Here is a 17,442-nt window from a genome sequence, read left to right on the forward strand (position 1 = left end):
TGCCAGTTGGCTGAGAGTCACCAAGGGCTGCGGGTGCCGACCTGGGGCTGGGGTGGGGGAGCAGCGGGGGCCCCTCAGCCACACCCAGGTGTGCAGAACCGGGTCTGTCCCTGAGTGGTGGCCTCAGCCGGGGGTGTGGCGGGGGAGCAGGAACAGGGCCTGGTGGGGCCCACTTCTGCTCAGATTAGGCACCAGGCCCCTTCCTGGACTTGGGCTCCCTGCCTGGGCCGTGGATCTGCTGTCCCAGGCCCGTCCTTCGTGGGACGGGACTGTTTCCCTTCATCTGGGGAGTGCATCTGGCAGAACCACTTGACCCCAAAGGCTGGGGAGTCACCTCCCCACATGTGACCCTAGCTGGGCCAAAGGGGAGTATGGGGAGGGTACCTGTGGCTAGCCAGAGTCCTGGGACATGTCCTTCTGAGCTGATGGACCGGCAGTTGAGGGGACATGTCCATCTCTGAACTGACCAGCCAGTGTGTAGCCACTTAAGCTCCAAGTCATCACTGCCGCTCCAAAGGAGCAAGTCCTCTGGGAGGACAGGTCCTCATTCTGGACTCTCTGCTGGGTGGACCCCATCGGTCCCCACCTGGCCTGTCTCCAGGAGCCAGCCTGGGTGCTTGCAATAGACAGGACCTTGCACAGGGGTGCATCCATGCAGGGTCAGACCATTCGGCCCTGCTCCCTAGAGTCTGAGCCTGTCCATCCCTCCATGGATGCTGCTCAGCCTCCTCCTGCTCTCAGGGCATCAGCAGTGACCTTGAACAAGTGGTGTATTTGGAGGGGTGGACATGCCTCTGCCATGTTTTAGACCACCTGTCTGTCCAACAGTGATCCACCAGTTGGATCCCCTCCTGTCCATCTTTCTTTCTACCCAGTAGTATCCACAGCTGCTTTGAGCATGTGAATAGGATGGAACTTTCTAGGTGTGCTGTCCCCACCCCACCCCACCCCTTCCTCTCAGTGGCTGGACAGGGGCACAAGTCCTGCCATTTCCAGCACCACTGTGAAGTGTCTCCTCACTGGGTGGCACTCCTGCTGTTCCTGTGAAGTTCTACACCCAGAGTCACTTGGGCTGGGGAGCAGGTCCTGCTCGGCACCCAGTGTTCCGAAGTGTGGCATGAACATAAAACACGTCCCTGGAGGTGGCTTGCCGACAGCCACCATTTGTGTTGTCTAGGGTCAATGGTGGGATCTTCAGGCCCCGTGTGGGTGGGGAGAGCACACTGCCCCTCCTCACCATCCTGTGGTCAGCTGCAGCCCCCTCCTCCTGCTGCCACCCTCCAAGCTCAACCAGCCTCCCCTGCAGTCTAGACCCCAGGGAAGGGCCATCTCACCCAGAACATGGACCCCAAAGACTTGCATAGCCCTGGAGAGGCCCTACCCAGGGAAGACGCCCAAGAGCAGAACTCAACGGGGAGGGTCCAGTGGAGCCTGAAACCCACCTTTGGGCTTAGCCACTTCTGAGGACCAATGAAGGCATTTAGTATGAGTTCATCTTCTGCCAGGTGCGACGGGGAGAGGACAATGTGCTGAGTTTCGGTGGAGCCCTGGATGGAGGGGCCAGAGCAGGACCTACCCGGTCTGTGGGCACAGATGGGCTCCCTGTAGCCAGTGCCATGTTGGACACACAGCTGCCCAGCAGGGGGCAGCACTGGGTGTGCCTTTGCTCTGGGGTCCAAACTGGCCATGGGCAAGGAATGCACAGACCACCCTGAATCTGTGTTGGCTAGGGTTTCAGCACCATGGACAGCGCTGCCTGGCCAGGCACCAAGGAGAGAGGTGCTGCCCAGGTAAGAAGCTACAGGTGCACATGGCCCCTCTCCAGGCCCCACACTTCAGACGTCCCAGGCTCTGCCCGAAGGGAAGAGGCAGCAAGAGAGGAGCAGGAGTTGGGTGAGACGCGCCCTGCCGTGGCTCAGCATGAGGCCAGCTGTGGCCAAGGCCGTTCAGAGGCTCCGCAGGGGCCGCGCCAGGCAGGTGGCTGGGTTGGGTCCTGAGATGGGACAGTTGACTGTCCCTCTCCCTTCTAGTACCTTCTTAGACAAAAGCAGGCACTTGGGGCCACAGCACCGTGCAGGCTTCCTCAGCAGTGGCCCAGGGCTCCTGCGCTGCCCGTGCCAGCAGCCATGTCTGCCCCTCAGATCCCTTGAGCGGTGCTCTCCCCGGCTGCTCTGGGTGAGGAGAGGGCACTTCCCTCCCTGCCGGAGCACGCTGGCCCCTGGGGACAGCGAATGGCCACAGAGACTGCAACCCTGTGGGACCTGGGTTGGAGGAGCAGCCTCACGTGGATGGCCAGGACCCAGGGATCAGACACTGTGGCTGCCTGGACCCACGCGTTCCGGGACGTCTGAAACCCTTTGCAGGCAGCGTGGACACGGTGGAAGCCGGGAAGCAACGATCGCGTGTCTCGTGGCAGCAGGCGTGTAATGAGGCTGGGTCTGAGGCTACAGGCCGGCAGTCCCTGCTCCCATCCGCCCTGGCCCATCCCTCAGCAGCCCCTGCCCTCCTCTGGCTTCATGCTGGTGTCTGGTTGTGTGTCCTTCAGCCTCCGCCTGTGCTGGGCCAGCAGCTTGGCCAGTGCGACAGCTGGGACCCACAGCAGGGGCAGGAAAGACAGGAGCATGCAGACGACGCGCACCCAGCCTGGGTAGAGCTTCTCCTCCCGAGAGGGGAACTGCTCCTGTCAGGAGGAGAGCATGCTCAGCAGGGCGCCCGGGGCAGAGGCTGCGTCCCCCGGCCACAGGCACCTGGGGCTGAGCCAGCCGTCAGCCCCCGGAACTATTGTGGCTGCTTCACCTCGTCCCTTCCCGAGACAAAGGAGCAGGTGCACACACATTCTAGGTTGAGTGAAAGTGGAAGAGCCGCTCGGCCAGGCCCCGGCTGCCCAGGAGGAGCCCCTCCTGCAGTGGGACCATGGAGTGGCTGGGCCCGTGAACCCAGCCGCCTCCTGTGTGAGATGGCAGCACTAGCCACCAGCTTTGGGGCTTTGAGGGGCAGGGTGTGTCCAGAGGGACCACGCACACCGGTTCCTCAGCAAAGGCCACTCTGCTGGCCCTTGCCATCCTGGGGCCCCGTTCTGAGACTGGGGAGAGGACTGGTAGGTGTGCAGCTCAGCCTGCTGGGCACCCTTCTCAGGAGAACAGGACTTGCCCGAGAGGCACTGGTCCCCGAGGCTGCGGAAAGCCTGGGGCTGTGTGGACGGCACAAGGCCAGCTCAGGACGCCCTTGGCACCACTTCCTTTATTGCAGACCACCAGTGGGCAGTTTCCTCTTCTTGTCCCCCCACCCAAGGGAAGTATGGCATGAGTCGGTGTCCTAAGGGGGCACCTGTGATGGCCTGGGTTGCGGCTGGGGTCCACACTATACTGACCAAAGCCTTTGCCCCAGGCTGCCCCCTGGAGTCAGCTTTGCTCTACCCAGGACCCTGTGCCCCAGTGGCCACAGGCTCACAGCAAGGCCACCTGCTCACATCTCCAGCCTCCTGGATGCCAGCAGTGGCCAGGCTGCAAGGACAGGAATGTCCCCATGTGGGTCGTCTGGGTCCTGATGGCACTCTAGGGTCCAGGCAAAGGACCTACGTGTTGGGGGCTCCAGGCCTTGTAGCTGGGTGGTGTCTGGGCCAGGAGGACGATGTAGGCCAGTAGGATGCCCAGCAGCAGCATGGGGCTCACTGCCCACCACGACAGCCTCCAGTAGAGGCTGGGCCGCCGCCCAGTCATCCACTCAATGTCATCACAGAACCTGCGTGAGACACTCAGGCTCCTGGAGGGCCCGTGGGCAGTCCACCCTCAGAGGCAGGAGCTTGGGGACCCACCCGGCATTTCCACAGGCTGCCCAGAGCCAAGCCCGCTGGGATCTGGCGAGGAGACGTGGAGTGGGCCTGTGCTGCCAGCCCCCCGCCTGTCCCACCGGGGGGCTGCCAGGGCATTCCCTGGGGGTCAGCTCACCGCCTCATTCCATAAACATAGATGACCCCAACGACCTCCAAGAAGGCAAAGATGATCAGGTTCAGGGAGGCCGCGAAGTTGTCGAAGATCTCCAGCCAGTAGCTGCCAGACTGCAGCGTGAAGCAGGTAGCCAACAGGAAGCTGGCCAAGCAGGCCAGTCCTGGGGACAGACATGGCGCAGGCCACTCCAGCATCTGACAGGAGACTCCAGGTCCTTGCCCTGTCTCTCCCTGTGCTGCAAGGACCTCAGGGCCAGGGTGGAGGAAGCCCACCCTCCTCCACTGAGGCCCCACCTGGCATGGAGCAGCCTGGCTGTCGTCCCCCAAGTTGGAACACAGCCCCCCCCAAGCTCTGCATGCGAGAGGGGCATCTGGACATCAGGTGGAGTAGACAGTGGATTGGAGGCTGGAATGTGGGGACAGGCCCTCCAGGTGGCTGAGCCACCCACTCACCAGTCAGGGCCTCCTTGGGAACCCCTTTGGGCAAGACCCCCACGTCCAGCAGTGGCGTGATGATCCCTTCCATGTTCCCGAACATGGAGGACAGGCCCAGGGTGAAGAGCATGCCAAAGAAGAGCACAGCCCAGCCCGGTGCCCCCGGCATGTGCAGGACGGCCTCCGTGAAGACGATGAAGGCCAGGCCTGGGCCCGAGGCACTCTGCAACACAGGGCACACCGTGGACACCGGGCACGATCCCCATGCACCACACGTCCCTCTCAGTGAATTCCGAGGGGAGGAGGGACCTTCCCTTTAGGAAGCCAGCAGGTGAGCGCACCAGGCTTTGGGGTTGGGCGCCATGAGGCGCTGCCGAGGTCCTGCCTCCTGACTGCTCATCCCAGCCTGGTGCCCCGGGTCCCAGGCATCCACTGGCTTCCGTGACCACGCTCTGGCCTCCCCCTGGAGGGCCCAGGCCCCGCCATGCCTGCTTCCTCAGTGGAGCCTGGTCTCCTGACCTGCTGGGCAGGTTCCCAGGCAGGCATGGACGGGCCCTTCCATCTGGGCCTGTGGGGATGTTCACAGCCGTCTGCGGCAAGGCCTCCGGTCCTCTGTGGAGGGCCTGCCCGTGGTACCTTGTCCAGGAAGTCCTTCAGGCAGCAGGCCTTCAGCGGGAGCCGGGCCACCCTGTCTGGCTGTGTGGTGTTCAGGCGCATGAGGACAGCCGGGTAGTCGTCCCTGGGGATGCTCTGCTCTGGGAAGTCGAACTCGTTGATGAGGCTGAGGATGTTGCTACAGGACAGAAGGGGGTGGTCAGTGGGGCTGGGCCATCAGTCCTGGCCAGCGAACATCCAGAGGAACAGAGCCCGTGGCAGCTTCCCAGCAAGGGCTCTGTCCCTCTTGGCTGCCTGTGGGATCTCGTGGAGGCTGTGTCAGGGCCAGCACTTGGTGGTCACTCCACAGACAAGGGGGAGGCTGCTCCCAGCCTCTGGGCCTGGAGGGGCCACTCTTCTGTGAGTGCAGGTGAGGTGGGGCTTCCGAGGAGGTGAGGTGGCACCGAGTGCAGCATTCTGGGAGGGCTCAGCCTCCTGTGGTGTTCTGGGGGGACCCTGGCCCGTCTAGCCCCTCTCTCCAGCACAGTTCCCCGGGGGAGCAGCACTCAAGGGCCAACCAAGTCTGCCCACCCCCAGCTCTTGGGCCTGCAGGGCAGCTCATCGGCTCCAGGGAGGGGCAGCTGTGAGTGGTGGGTCCTCCTGGTCGTGCTTTGTGGTGGCTATTTGCAGATATTCGAGGAGTGACACCGTGCACCTGCAGGCTCCTGTCGAGGTGGGTGAGTCTGGGCTTCTGTGCACACAGGGCTCCTCTGGCGTCTGCTGAGCAGCATGTCACTTGCTTTGGTTGGCAGTCTCGCTGCATGAAGTGGCCCAGGACAGAGCTGAGGGTTCTTTTGCCGTGTGCAGCACAGCGCAGCCTGCCTTGCTGAGAAGGCTCTGGGCTGGCGCTGCCGGCTGGGGCTCCGCACCAGTCGCCACTGCTGTGCGTAGACAGGTATCTGAACGCAGGCACGGTGGGCAGGTGGTGGCTGATGGAGGAAGTGTGGACTGCAGGTCACCCGCTCTCCCAAGGACATGGGCCCTGCATTCCGTGACCCGGTGTTGTGAGACTGCAGACACAGCACGGTGCCTACTGAGACTCGGCCCAACCCCAGCCGCGTGTGCCGGTCGCTGGATGCCGTCTTGACTTTTCACGCAAAGAAGCCGGAAGCGCCACGGCTCGGTCCTCGTGGGGCTCGCGCTGTTCTTTCTGTGATCTGCACACGCTGCTCAGCCGCCCCGGGAGCTGGGGGCGCAGGCTGCACATGGTGCACCCCTCTGTGCTGACGCTGGTGGTTAGAGCCAGGCATCCCCCTGCGGCACCAAGGATGTCCCTGTGGTCCCTTCTCTGGGGCGTCCTGGCAGTGTCCCTGGCCTGCACATACCAAGACTCCCCTCCTTGACCCAGAAAGTATGGTGACCAAGGATGTCTCCAGACCCTGCTGTTGTCCCCATGTGGGCAGAGTGGCCCCTATGGAAGGGGAGCTGGTCCACCTGCCCAGATTCCGGGGGTGACGCGCTGGAAGCCTGTGGAGTAGCTGCAGCTGGAACCACAGCGGGCCACCCCTGTGACACAGTCCTGCCAAAGCCATGCCATCCCGGCCACACAGGCGTCCCAGCCTGGTGCCCCAGGTCCCAGGCATCCAGTGTCCTGCATGAGTGACCACAGCAGGACCCACCCTCAGTCTAGACAGCGTGGTGCCCAAGATGTCAGCAGGGCTGCCCTCCCAGGGCTCTGGTGGAGAAGACTGCCCGCTTCTCCCAGCATCTGGTGGCCCCTCAGTGTCTGCCCTCCTCTGTGCCATTTCCTCTGTGTGTTTTTAAGGACACTGTCCTTTTAAGGACCTGTCACTGGGGCCCACCCTACTCCAGGATGACCTCACCTCAATCCAAGCCTTAGTTTCTTCTGCAAAAACTCTTTTCCAAAGCAGGTCACGTTCTGAGGTCATGGGTGGGCATGAAATCTTAGGCGCTGTCCCCCCGCCCCCACAGGGAGAACGCACCCACCCGCTGCTCTTCTCCAGGGAGCAGATTCCAGGGCAAGCCCACAAAGTCAGAGGGCACCTGTGCTCACCTGTCCAGGCACTGCCAGTAGTCATTGGTTGCCTTAAAGCCCATGACCGAGAAGATGGTGATGGACGCGTACAAGGAGGTCAGGCTGTTGACCAGGGCGATGGTCACAGCGTCCTTCTTGCAGTTGTTCCTGGGCACAAGCACACACCTGCCACAGGGCTCTGTGGGCCATGACAGACTACCCTCCTCAGCCCCACTCTGCACCTGAGGTCCAGGTGTCCTGTGCTCCCAGTACAAGAGGCCACGGCCAGCAGGGGCTGCAGGCCAGTAGTTTGGGACTGTGCCTAGAGACTGGCACACATGTGCCCTGGGAATACATCCAGTAAATGTCCACAGCCTCTGGTACAGCCCTGCATCCTGCCCAGCCCCCTCCTGCCCAGCCCCCTCCTGCCCAGGCCCCCTCCTGCCCTGTCCCCCTCCTGCCCTGCCCCCCTCCTGCCCAGCCCCCCTCCTGCCCTGTCCCCCTCCTGCCCTGTCCCCCTCCTGCCCTGCCCCCCTCCTGCCCTGTCCCCCTCCTGCCCTGCCCCCCTCCTGCCCTCCACCCCTCCTGCCCTGTCCCCCTCCTGCCCTGCCCCCCTCCTGCCCTGCCCCCCTCCTGCCCTCCACCCCTCCTGCCCTGTCCCCCTCCTGCCCTGCCCGCCTCCTGCCCTCCACCCCTCCTGCCCTGTCCCCCTCCTGCCCTGTCCCCCTCCTGCCCTGCCCCCCTCCTGCCCTGCCCCCCTCCTGCCCTCCACCCCTCCTGCCCTGTCCCCCTCCTGCCCTGCCTGCCCCCTGTGTCACTGCAGTGTGTCCTGGCTACTCGTGTCCAGGAGCTGTGTCCAGGAGCTGCAGTGGTAGTGCCCTGTGCAAACCTGGACTCTCAGAGCTCTGCCTCCTGGGACCAGCTGTGGCCTGTTTGGGTGACTACTGAGGTTGACACATGCTGTATCTATGCCTCTGTGGTCCCCGAGTCCTAGGGATCTAGGTCAGCATCATGCCCGTCATGAAAGAAATGTGAAAGTCGTCCAAGCACAGCGGGTCGCCCGTGCCAGCCTAGCAGCAACAGCGGGAGGCTGGGGCTCTGGCCCGCGATGCTGCTCTGACCGTGTCAGAAGACTCTGCCGAGCCCAGTGCTGCGGAGGCCGCGGCCGTAGGCCAGAAGGACTTCTGCCAGGACGGCTGCCGCTACCTTCGCCTCAGACAGACCCCACCTGCTGACAGACCCTCGTGGCTTAGATCACTGTGACCCAACGCCTCGAGTCATCTCCCTGGTTCTCCGAGCACACCCAGGTTGGCCACGGCACACGTGTCCCTGGACCAGTGCTCATTTCCAAGTGAGTACCACGTCCTTGGTGCAACTCGGATGGCTTTCTCGACTGGCACCACTTAGAACCCTGCCCCTGGCCTGATGACCTGAGTTCTCTTCCTGGTGCAGATGACCCTGCTCTTCAGGGTGCCGGCCTGACCCAGCAGCCCTCAGGGGATGCCCTGCATCCCCCCCAGGGACGGCTCAGAGGCCTCGAGAGCCGCTACCCAGAAAGGGGTCCCCATGTCAAGTGCTCGGGAGGTGGGACCTTGGTGTGTCTCCACAGCATGCCGGCTCAGCACCCGGGCTGCGGAAGAGGCCACACCCAAGCTAGCCACCTACCTGGGCGGGTTGTAACTGGCCAAGGCAATGTGTCCTCCAAAGGCCAGGGACAAAGAGAAGAAGATCTGGGTGGCCGCATCCAGCCACACCCGAGGGTTCCGGAGAGTTTGCATCTGGAATGAGTCAGGTGGCCTCCTCAGGCAGCAGGCAGACCACACCTCGGCCCACCACTGCTGCAGAGCCTCGCGGGGCTCTCACGGGGCTCCCACGGGGCACTCTCACCGCATGTGGGGCCAGCAGAGATACCAAAAACTGGGGACCATGCAGGAGCTGGTGGGCTTAGAGGGGAGACGGAACATGGCCAGTGCCGGCCACTCTGTGAGGTGGCTGGCCAGCCTGCAGCTCTGCTGGCCCTTATAGGCCCTCGCAGCGCAGGTGTCCAGGAGCAATCTCCGCGCACTCCCAGACCTGGTGGTTTGGGGGGACTTGAAGGACCCTGGGTGGAGCCACCTGCACTCAGTGCCCTGCTTCTCTGCTGCCAGGACACCTGGTCCCGGCCAGCTCTCCCGGAACCTCCTGTAGCCTTCTGCCCAGGTGTCCTAGAGACGCCAAAGCCTCCTGGTCCCACCAGTGAACTCATGCCTACTGTCTCTTGGTCCTCCAAAGCCCCTTTCCTGAGGCCCAGCAGCCCCCTCCCACCTTCGTGGCTCCCTGCCCTGGCTGGCCTGGCTTCTGACCCCTGGACTGCCCAGGGCCCCTGTGTGTCTCCCGGGTGCTCACACCTGCGAGGAAGGGCTGCGACCCTGGCCTGCGCCCTGGAGCCAGGGCTCACTTACGTCGGGTGTGAACAGGTACATCAAGCCTTCTACGGCCCCAGGAAGGGTCAAGCCCCGGATGAGGAAGATGGTCAGGACCAGGTAAGGGAACAAGGCTGTGAAGTAGATGGCCTGGAGGGAGAGCAGAAGTCAGACGTGGCCCGTCACAGCAGGTGAGCAAGAAGCACCGGGGCCAGTGTCCTCTGTGTCTGGCCAGCAGTGGGCAGTCCAGGGATGGTGCGCCAGGGGCTTTGAACAGTCAGGCCCACTGTCATGCCCCTCTGGGTTCTTCCGAGGTGCATTGACCTCCGGGACCAGCAGGACAGGGGCTGGGAGGAGCCTGGCCATGCCCCGTCCTGGGCCTCCCCATCTCTCCTGGACACCCTCCTTTCTGACCTGTGTCTCCCCCCCGGCCTCTCCAGTCTCCCTCCCTGCCAGGTGTCAGGCTCTCGGCCCCTGCTCTGCTGCCAGCTCCCTCTTTCTCCCATCCCCTTCACCCTGATGACCCCACTGACCGCAGGGCAGGGCAGGCTCTCCTCCCCATGCAGGCCAGACCCCATTCTCAGCTGGGTGTGGGCAAGACTGCTCCCTTGGTGACCACCTGGGAAGATCTAAACGTGCATGCTGCTCCTCACTGCCCCCAGCCAGCCCTGCAGACTTTGGCAACCACCCAGGGTGCCTCTCCAGGGACATTTGGAACTTCGTCTCTGGTCTAGCGGAATCACTCCAGTCCTCTCGAGAGCAGAATGCCCATGGGAGAGGACACACAGCTTCAGCAGGGGGCTGAGGGCATACACAGGGCTAGGGCACATAGTTCCTGCAGCCCAAGGGTTGCAGGCATGGCCAGGGGTGCACAGACTCTGCCATCCCCTGAAAAGGACCTGTGTGTGCACAGATGGGACTAAGTGATGCCTCAGAGCAGAAATGTGGGGAGCCCTCGCTGGTGAGCAGAGACCCTGGCTCCAGGGGTCCTCACTGCCCCTGGGGAAGCCTTGTGGGTGGAAACCAGTGCAGTGTTCCTGTTATCTAAGTCCCTCAGAGACAGCCGCCTGCCTAAGGCAGGACACACCGCAGTGCACTTGCCATTAGCAGCCTATCAGCAGAATGCGCAATGGTAGCACAGTCACATTCCACTTGTCCTTCTGGGGGACAGAAGGACAAGTGAAATGTGCTGCAGTTCTCAAGCATACTGCATGGTCACCACTCGAAGACGGGCCACCTGCTACGGCAGCCACTGCAGCAGCTGACCACCCCTTGAGGACGCAGATGGAGCATGAAAGTACTGGGAGAAGCAGAAACAGGATCAAAGACAGAGGAGTACAAGAGGAGGAATGGCTAGGCACCGTGGGCACGCCTGTGATCCCAGCAACTTGGGAGGCTGAGGCAGGAGGATCTCAAGTTCAAGGACAGCCTCAGCAATGTGGGACTCTCAGTAATTTAGCAAGTCCCTGTCTCAAAATAAAAAATAGAAAGGACTGGGGATGTGGCTCAGTGGTTAAAGTGCCACTGGGTTCAATCCCCAGTACCAAAAAACAAACCAAAGCCTAACTAATGATGGGGCAAAACAGCTTGTCATGGTCACATTAACTGCAAATGTCTCAGCACCTCATGTGAAAAGCAGGGACGGTCCAATCAGATGACGAGTGAGACCCGTAAAGGGCTGTCTACAAGGACAGCACTGTCAGTGCGGGGACTCGGATGGAAAGATCCTCCACGCACACGTGGCCAGAAGGTCGCCGGGATGGGGTGGCTGCCGTGTGTTCAGAGCAGAGGGCTCCTGGGTGCGGAGGGCGTCTCACAGTGGCCCAGGCCGCGGGCCCCACATCAGCTGCGGGTGCAGCAGGCAGGGGCCTGCCAGGGCACTTACCTTCCCTGTGGTCTCGATGCCCCTGATGACACACAGATACAAAACTGCCCAGCAGGCGGCCGAGCACATGACCAGGCGCCACTGCATCGTGCCACTGTCCTCGATGTCGGCCGTGATGTTGAGCGTCTGCCGGTACCAGAAGTAGCTCACGGGGCTGCTGCCCTGGCACTCCCCCACCCACCCTGGAACAGGAGGGGGCAGGTCAGGGCCCGTCCAGGTGCTGCTGGGCTCCTGGCCCCCCTGTAGGCCCACGGGCCTCTCTGTCCTCTCCTCGGGGCCACAGTGGAGATCAGAAGCAGCTGTGCCAGGCCCACGCCTCCCGTGAGTGAACTGGGCCCCGGTCGCCAGAGGCCAGCAATGGAAGACGAGAGCCAGGCTTCACAGTGGCCCGTGAGTGTGCTGGCTGGGCACAGACCTGCTTCCCACCTCTGTCCACCTGGCACTGGCACTGGCCCCCCAGCCCCCGGCCGTGGCCCTCACCTGTTCTGTTGAGGTCTGGCGGGCAGCTGCTCCAGGGCAGCGGGTGCTGGAAGGAGTTGAGGAAGTACCAGAGAACCCACACCAGGACCGTGTTGTAGTACAGGCTGACCAGCAGGTTCACCGTGAAGCAGCCCAGCCCTGCGGGTGGGCAGCACGCCAAGCCAGGGAGAAGAAACAGACCCCGTGAGACCCCCGCACCACGCTTCCGTGCCCTTCCGGAACAAGCGCGCTCTGCATCGGGTTGCCTCTGCCCCCGGGAGGGCCTGGCCCCGAGCAGCAGGGCGGGGTCTGGGGGAGGTGTGCGCACCTACTCCGCCGAGGTAGGGGCAGATGGCCGTCCACACCCCGATGCTGCCCCTCCGCAGGCGCTGGCCGATGGCAAGCTCGATGTGGAAGAGGGGGATGCCCTCGAATACCAGGGCAATGAAGTAGGGGATGAGGAAGGCCCCTGGGGAGACACAGGCTGTCACCCACTGCCCCTTGGGCAGTGAGTGTGTGTCGGGGGTCAGGGAGAGCCACGTGCCGTCCTCTTGAAGTGGGGAGGGACCCCAAGTGCTGGGGGCACCCCAGAGGTGCTGCGTGGTTGCTAGACTCATGCTGCCTTGGGCTCAGTGAGTGGTGCGGAGGGCTGAGGGCTGTCCAGTCACGCTGGGCTCAGGTGCCCCATGGCTCTCCTGGGTCTGGAGTGGTCTCCCAGGGCCCCCCATGTGGCTCTCCTGGGTCTGGAGTGGTCTCCCTGGGCACCCCACATGGCTCTCCTAGGTCTGGAGTGGTCTCCCAGGGCCACACCCCCGTGGCTCTCCTGGGTCTGGAGTGGTCTCCCAGGGCCACACCCCTGTGGCTCTCCTGGGTCTGGAGTGGTCTCCCAGGGCTACACCCCTGTGGCTCTCCTGGGTCTGGAGTGGTCTCCCAGGGCCACACCCCTGTGGCTCTCCTGGGTCTGGAGTGGTCTCCCAGGGCCACACCCCCCACATGGCTCTCCTGGGTCTGGAGTGGTCTCCCAGGGCCACATCCCCGTGGTTCTCCTGGGTCTGGAGTGGTCTCCCAGGGCCACACCCCCGTGGCTCTCCTGGGTCTGGAGTGGTCTCCCAGGGCCACACCCCCGTGGCTCTCCTGGGTATGGAGTGGTCTCCTAGGTCCCCCCATGTGGCTCTCCTGGGTCTGGAGTGGTCTCCCAGGGCCACACCCCCATGGCTCTCCTGGGTCTGGAGTGGTCTCCCAGGGCCACACCCCCATGGCTCTCCTGGGTCTGGAGTGGTCTCCCAGGGCCCCCCACATGGCTCTCCTGGGTCTGGAGTGGTCTCCCAGGGCCCCCCACGTGGCTCTCCTGGGTCTGGAGTGGTCTCCCAGGGCCCCCCACGTGGCTCTCCTGGGTCTGGAGTGGTCTCCCTGGGCCACACCCCTGTGGCTCTCCTGGGTCTGGAGTGGTCTCCCTGGGCCACACCCCCGTGGCTCTCCTGGGTCTGGAGTGGTCTCCCAGGGCCACACCCCCATGGCTCTCCTGGGTCTGGAGTGGTCTCCCATGGCCACATCCCCGTGGCTCTCCTGGGTCTGGAGTGGTCTCCCACGGCCACACCCCCTTGGCTCTCCTGGGTCTGGAGTGGTCTCCCAGGGCCACACCCCCGTGGCTCTCCTGGGTCTGGAGTGGTCTCCCAGGGCCACACCCCCGTGGCTCTCCTGGGTCTGGAGTAGTCTCCCAGGGCCACACCCCCGTGGCTCTCCTGGGTCTGGAGTGGTCTCCCAGGGCACCCCCGTGGCTCTCCTGGGTCTGGAGTGGTCTCCCAGGGCCACACCCCCATGGCTCTCCTGGGTCTGGAGTGGTCTCCCAGGGCCACATCCCCGTGGCTCTCCTGGGTCTGGAGTGGTCTCCCAGGGCCACACCCCCATGGCTCTCCTGGGTCTGGAGTGGTCTCCCAGGGCCACACCCCCGTGGCTCTCCTGGGTCTGGAGTGGTCTCCCAGGGCCACACCCCCGTGGCTCTCCTGGGTCTGGAGTGGTCTCCCAGGGCCACACCCCCGTGGCTCTCCTGGGTCTGGAGTGGTCTCCCAGGGCACCCCCGTGGCTCTCCTGGGTCTGGAGTGGTCTCTGCTCATGGAAGTCAGAGCATATGGCGACTCTGATCATCTCTTGAGCTTCCCTCAGGGGGGACCTGGGACTCTGACCATGGCCCCGGGTGGGCTGGGACTCATCTCTGTTGCTCGCATGTCGCCCTCATTTCCTGTCCAGGTGCTGTGAGGTGAACGCCCACAGAAGTGGGGGGATGAGGGCCCCTCAGGCCCCTGGGAGGGAGCACATGCCCTAAACCAATTCCCAGGCCAGAGGACGCAGCAGGCAGAGGCGGAGGCTAGCCTCTGCAGGATGGGCCAGCCGTGGACAGCAGAGCACAGCACCTCCCCCCAGCTGAGGGCGTGAAGCTGGGCTGAGCCCTCCCGGAGCCTACAGGGCCCGGCTCCAGCTGGACAGCTGGGCACTTTGACTCCCAGTTGAGCCTCCACCTGTGAGGCCTAGAACACACGGTTCTCCCAGAGTGGAGGGTCCTGTGCACCCCAGAGGCTGCTGGAGGATGGCGGCCTCTCAGCTCTGGTGGGCACGCTGGCGGGCAGCTGCTTCCTCTCTCCATTAACGGCCATGAAGACTCTCCCACGTGCTGACAGGCGTGTCCCCACCTGCACGTGTGGGTCCAGGGCCGATGGCAGGGAGCCTTCTGACCTCAGACTAGGCCCCCGGGGACGCCAGCCAGTGGCGATGGCCCTCCTCCGTGGCTCTGGAGTCTCATCAGCAACACGAATTAGGAAGCAGACCACGCAGGCTGGTCGCTGGGGAGCAGCCCGGCTGCCCAGGGCACCCGCAGCCGGGGAAGCCGTTCTGTCAGCTGCCCTGACACAGAACACAGGGAGAGCTGGGAAAGAGCATGGCTGAATTTGAACAAAGAAGGAGGGCTGACCAGCATGGTCAGGCCGCCAGACGTCCAGCGCCAGCCAGCTCTCCCAAGCCCTCGCGCTGGAGTGCAGCGTGTCCTGCAGAGGGGGAGGTGGCAGTGCCTTGCTGACCGCTGCCTACCCTGCATGAGGCGGCCCTGGGAGAAGTCCTCACGTCACAGGCCGCAGTGCCAGGGAAAGGCTCGTGGGCACCAACCACTGAGAGAGTGTCGGGAGAAAAGGAGGTTCTGTTGGCCTGGGGCTGCAGGACAAGCCAGCAAGACAGGCCAGATCTCACGGAGGGGACCCTGGGAGGCCAGTGTGAGCGCTGGACGAGGAGTAGGGGTGCTCGGCATTCCATGGGCTGGCCAAGACCTCCGCGGAGCCAGCCTTGTAGGCGGGCTCCAGGGACGCCAAGCCCAGCGGAAATGCTCCCACCACCCCACAGAAGGTCACTCAAGGCCAATGGAACTCAGTCTTTCGTGGAAACCGACAACCCAGCTGCAAAGCTCATACGCAAGGCTCGTAGCCAGTCAGTGTAGAGGGAGGTACGGGGCTTGCGCTGCCCGCGCCAGGGCACAGGTGCGTGAACCACAGTGATTGAACCAGAGTGATTTGGGGTGCAAGACTTCATGATGCTCAAGGGGGTCCAGTAGGTCCAGAGTCAGGTCCATGACAGACAAACAGGCAGTGCAGGGGGGTGACGGACAGCTTCCTCCAGATCCTACTGCATGGGGCTGGAGCAGCCAGCCCAGTCCACACCGTCCTTCTAGCTCCCTGGGGGGAACCTCAGTCCCTGACAGGTGCCAAATGGCTCCCTGGGCGTCGGATGCACCTGTGATTTAATGTGCTAAGGACAGGATGAAGCAGCTGGCCATGAAGGGCCCATGTGACGGGGTCACTGTAACTCTTCCCAGGGCCTTTGCCCTGTTCAGGTTCAGTGCTGCGTCTAGTCCTGTCTTTGAAGAGGAGCTCTCTAAAGCTGAGTGGTGGTGAAGGGAGAGAAATCGATACTCACTGTGGTAGTCATGAGTCTGTGTGAGTGCAAACACCACCTGTCTCCTTGTCACTGTGACTTGTTTTCAAAGGAGACCAAGAAGGGAGCATTGTCCCACATGGTGAAGCACCCGTGGGGATCCAAGTTACAGGGACACGGCCCTCTCGTGACACGGGCCTCTCGTGACACCTCGCCAAGCGATTGCGCATCCAGAAGCTGATGCTTGGGAAACTTCAACAGTGGGGAATTCCCCTCTTGCCCATCAGTGCACCCAGGTGCTCAGGCGGGGCCACCTGGGGCTCCGCGGCTCAGGAAGGCAAGTTCCCGAAGCTCCCGGAGCCACTGGAGCCATGGGTGTGGCTGCCGCCTTCCTGGCTGGTGTCCAGGGCTACGGCCCAGAGAGGGGCAGCAGAGGCCTGGGCTTTAGGGCCTAGAGCTTCCCAGAAGCCTCCCTGGGGCCTCTTCCATGGGAGGAGGTACAGGGCCAGGGTGCAGTCCCAGCAGACCCCATGGGGACCAGTGCCCTGGGCAGTCAAGACCCTTCTCCTTCCTCTGCTTGTCTGCATTTTCAAAACGCTCTGGCCCGTGTGCTCCTGCAACAGTCAGACCGTGAGCTTTAAAGGAGTGGCTCCGAGGGCAAGGCCAGGGCCAGCCCCAAACACCCTCCGCACCTCAGCTGTCCACCTTGCAGCCAGGAGGGCACTGGTCTGCCTCCAGCCAGAGACACCAGGCCCGTACGCTCTCAGCCCTGCCGCGCCTGGGCACCGGCCTCGGGCCGTGGACCCTGAGGGAGATCTCCTGCATTCCACTGGAGCGTTTCCTCTGCCGAAAGCCAGGAGCGCGAGGCTCAGGAGACCATCCTCGGCCCCGGGAGACGGCAGGTCCTGCAGTGGCTGCCGGAGCCCTGAGGGAAAGTGGGCCTGGCGTCCCAGCACAGCCTGGCATGACTCTCCCGTCACAGCTGGGGACGTCGGCGACCCCCCCGGTCAGCTGCCAAGGTCAGCGGTGCCTGGCCGCCCCCCCCTGCGCCCCACTGCGTAGGGCTGTGTGGCTGCTGCACCTCTGTGGCCACAGGAAGAGAGCAGATGATGGAGGAGCTGAGGGTGGCCAGGAGGCTCAGCTGTCTGACTGACAGGCTTCTGAGGTGTGGGTCTGATGGCCAAGGAAGTAACACTGTCAGGCCTGGTCAGCTGCACGCCCCTCCACCCCGGCTCTCAGGGGAGCCACTGTCTGGGGTGGCTCCTTGGCAAAGTGTACCTGGGACGAATCAGCCCGGGTCCACCTGGACACAGGTTGAGAGGACCAGGGGTTCTAGCTCTGTCGAGAACCGGCCGTGTTCGAGACTGAGAAGTGGCGTCACCTTGCCAGCACTGCGCCCTGACTCTGCCTGCAAGTGCTCGAGGTCCTCAGGCTCCGGCACCCACCCTCAGACTGGGGCCAAGTGACAGAGACCCCACACCAGCGGGAGGTGGACCGTCCCCCCCCCAGGGTGCATCTCAGGTCCCACAGGCTTACCTCCCCCGTGGGTCTGGCACAGGTACGGAAACCTCCATATGTTACCCAGCCCCACGGCAAACCCAATGCAGCTCAAGAGGTACTGGAACTTGCTGTCCCAGCGGGGCCTCTCGTCCTCACAGCTGTCTACCAGTGGACCTGGGCTTGGGGCCTGGGCCATGCTGCCAGTCTCCCAGGGTGCAGGTGCTGAGTGGGTGCCTCACTGGACACCAGCCCGGGCACAGCTGGCTGGAGC

The 17,442-nt window shown here is 63.6% G+C and overlaps 1 protein-coding gene across 1 annotated transcript; it reads right to left on the minus strand.

The window, feature by feature from the left end:
* Window positions 1-2,488: 2,488 nt before the first annotated feature.
* Slc6a18 (solute carrier family 6 member 18) lies at window positions 2,489-17,367 on the minus strand. Its single transcript, XM_027943927.2, has 12 exons — window positions 17,208-17,367; window positions 12,085-12,225; window positions 11,778-11,915; window positions 11,298-11,479; window positions 9,452-9,562; window positions 8,676-8,788; window positions 7,050-7,178; window positions 5,018-5,174; window positions 4,400-4,604; window positions 3,948-4,107; window positions 3,579-3,741; window positions 2,489-2,680 (listed from the first exon to the last, which is right to left on the minus strand). Exons 1-12 carry the CDS (start codon window positions 17,365-17,367, stop codon window positions 2,489-2,491), a joined length of 1,851 nt encoding a protein of 616 aa, XP_027799728.2.
* Window positions 17,368-17,442: the final 75 nt, after the last annotated feature.

The sequence above is a fragment of the Marmota flaviventris genome, chromosome 5, assembly GCF_047511675.1.
Source record: "Marmota flaviventris isolate mMarFla1 chromosome 5, mMarFla1.hap1, whole genome shotgun sequence".
Classification (NCBI taxonomy): domain Eukaryota; kingdom Metazoa; phylum Chordata; class Mammalia; order Rodentia; family Sciuridae; genus Marmota; species Marmota flaviventris.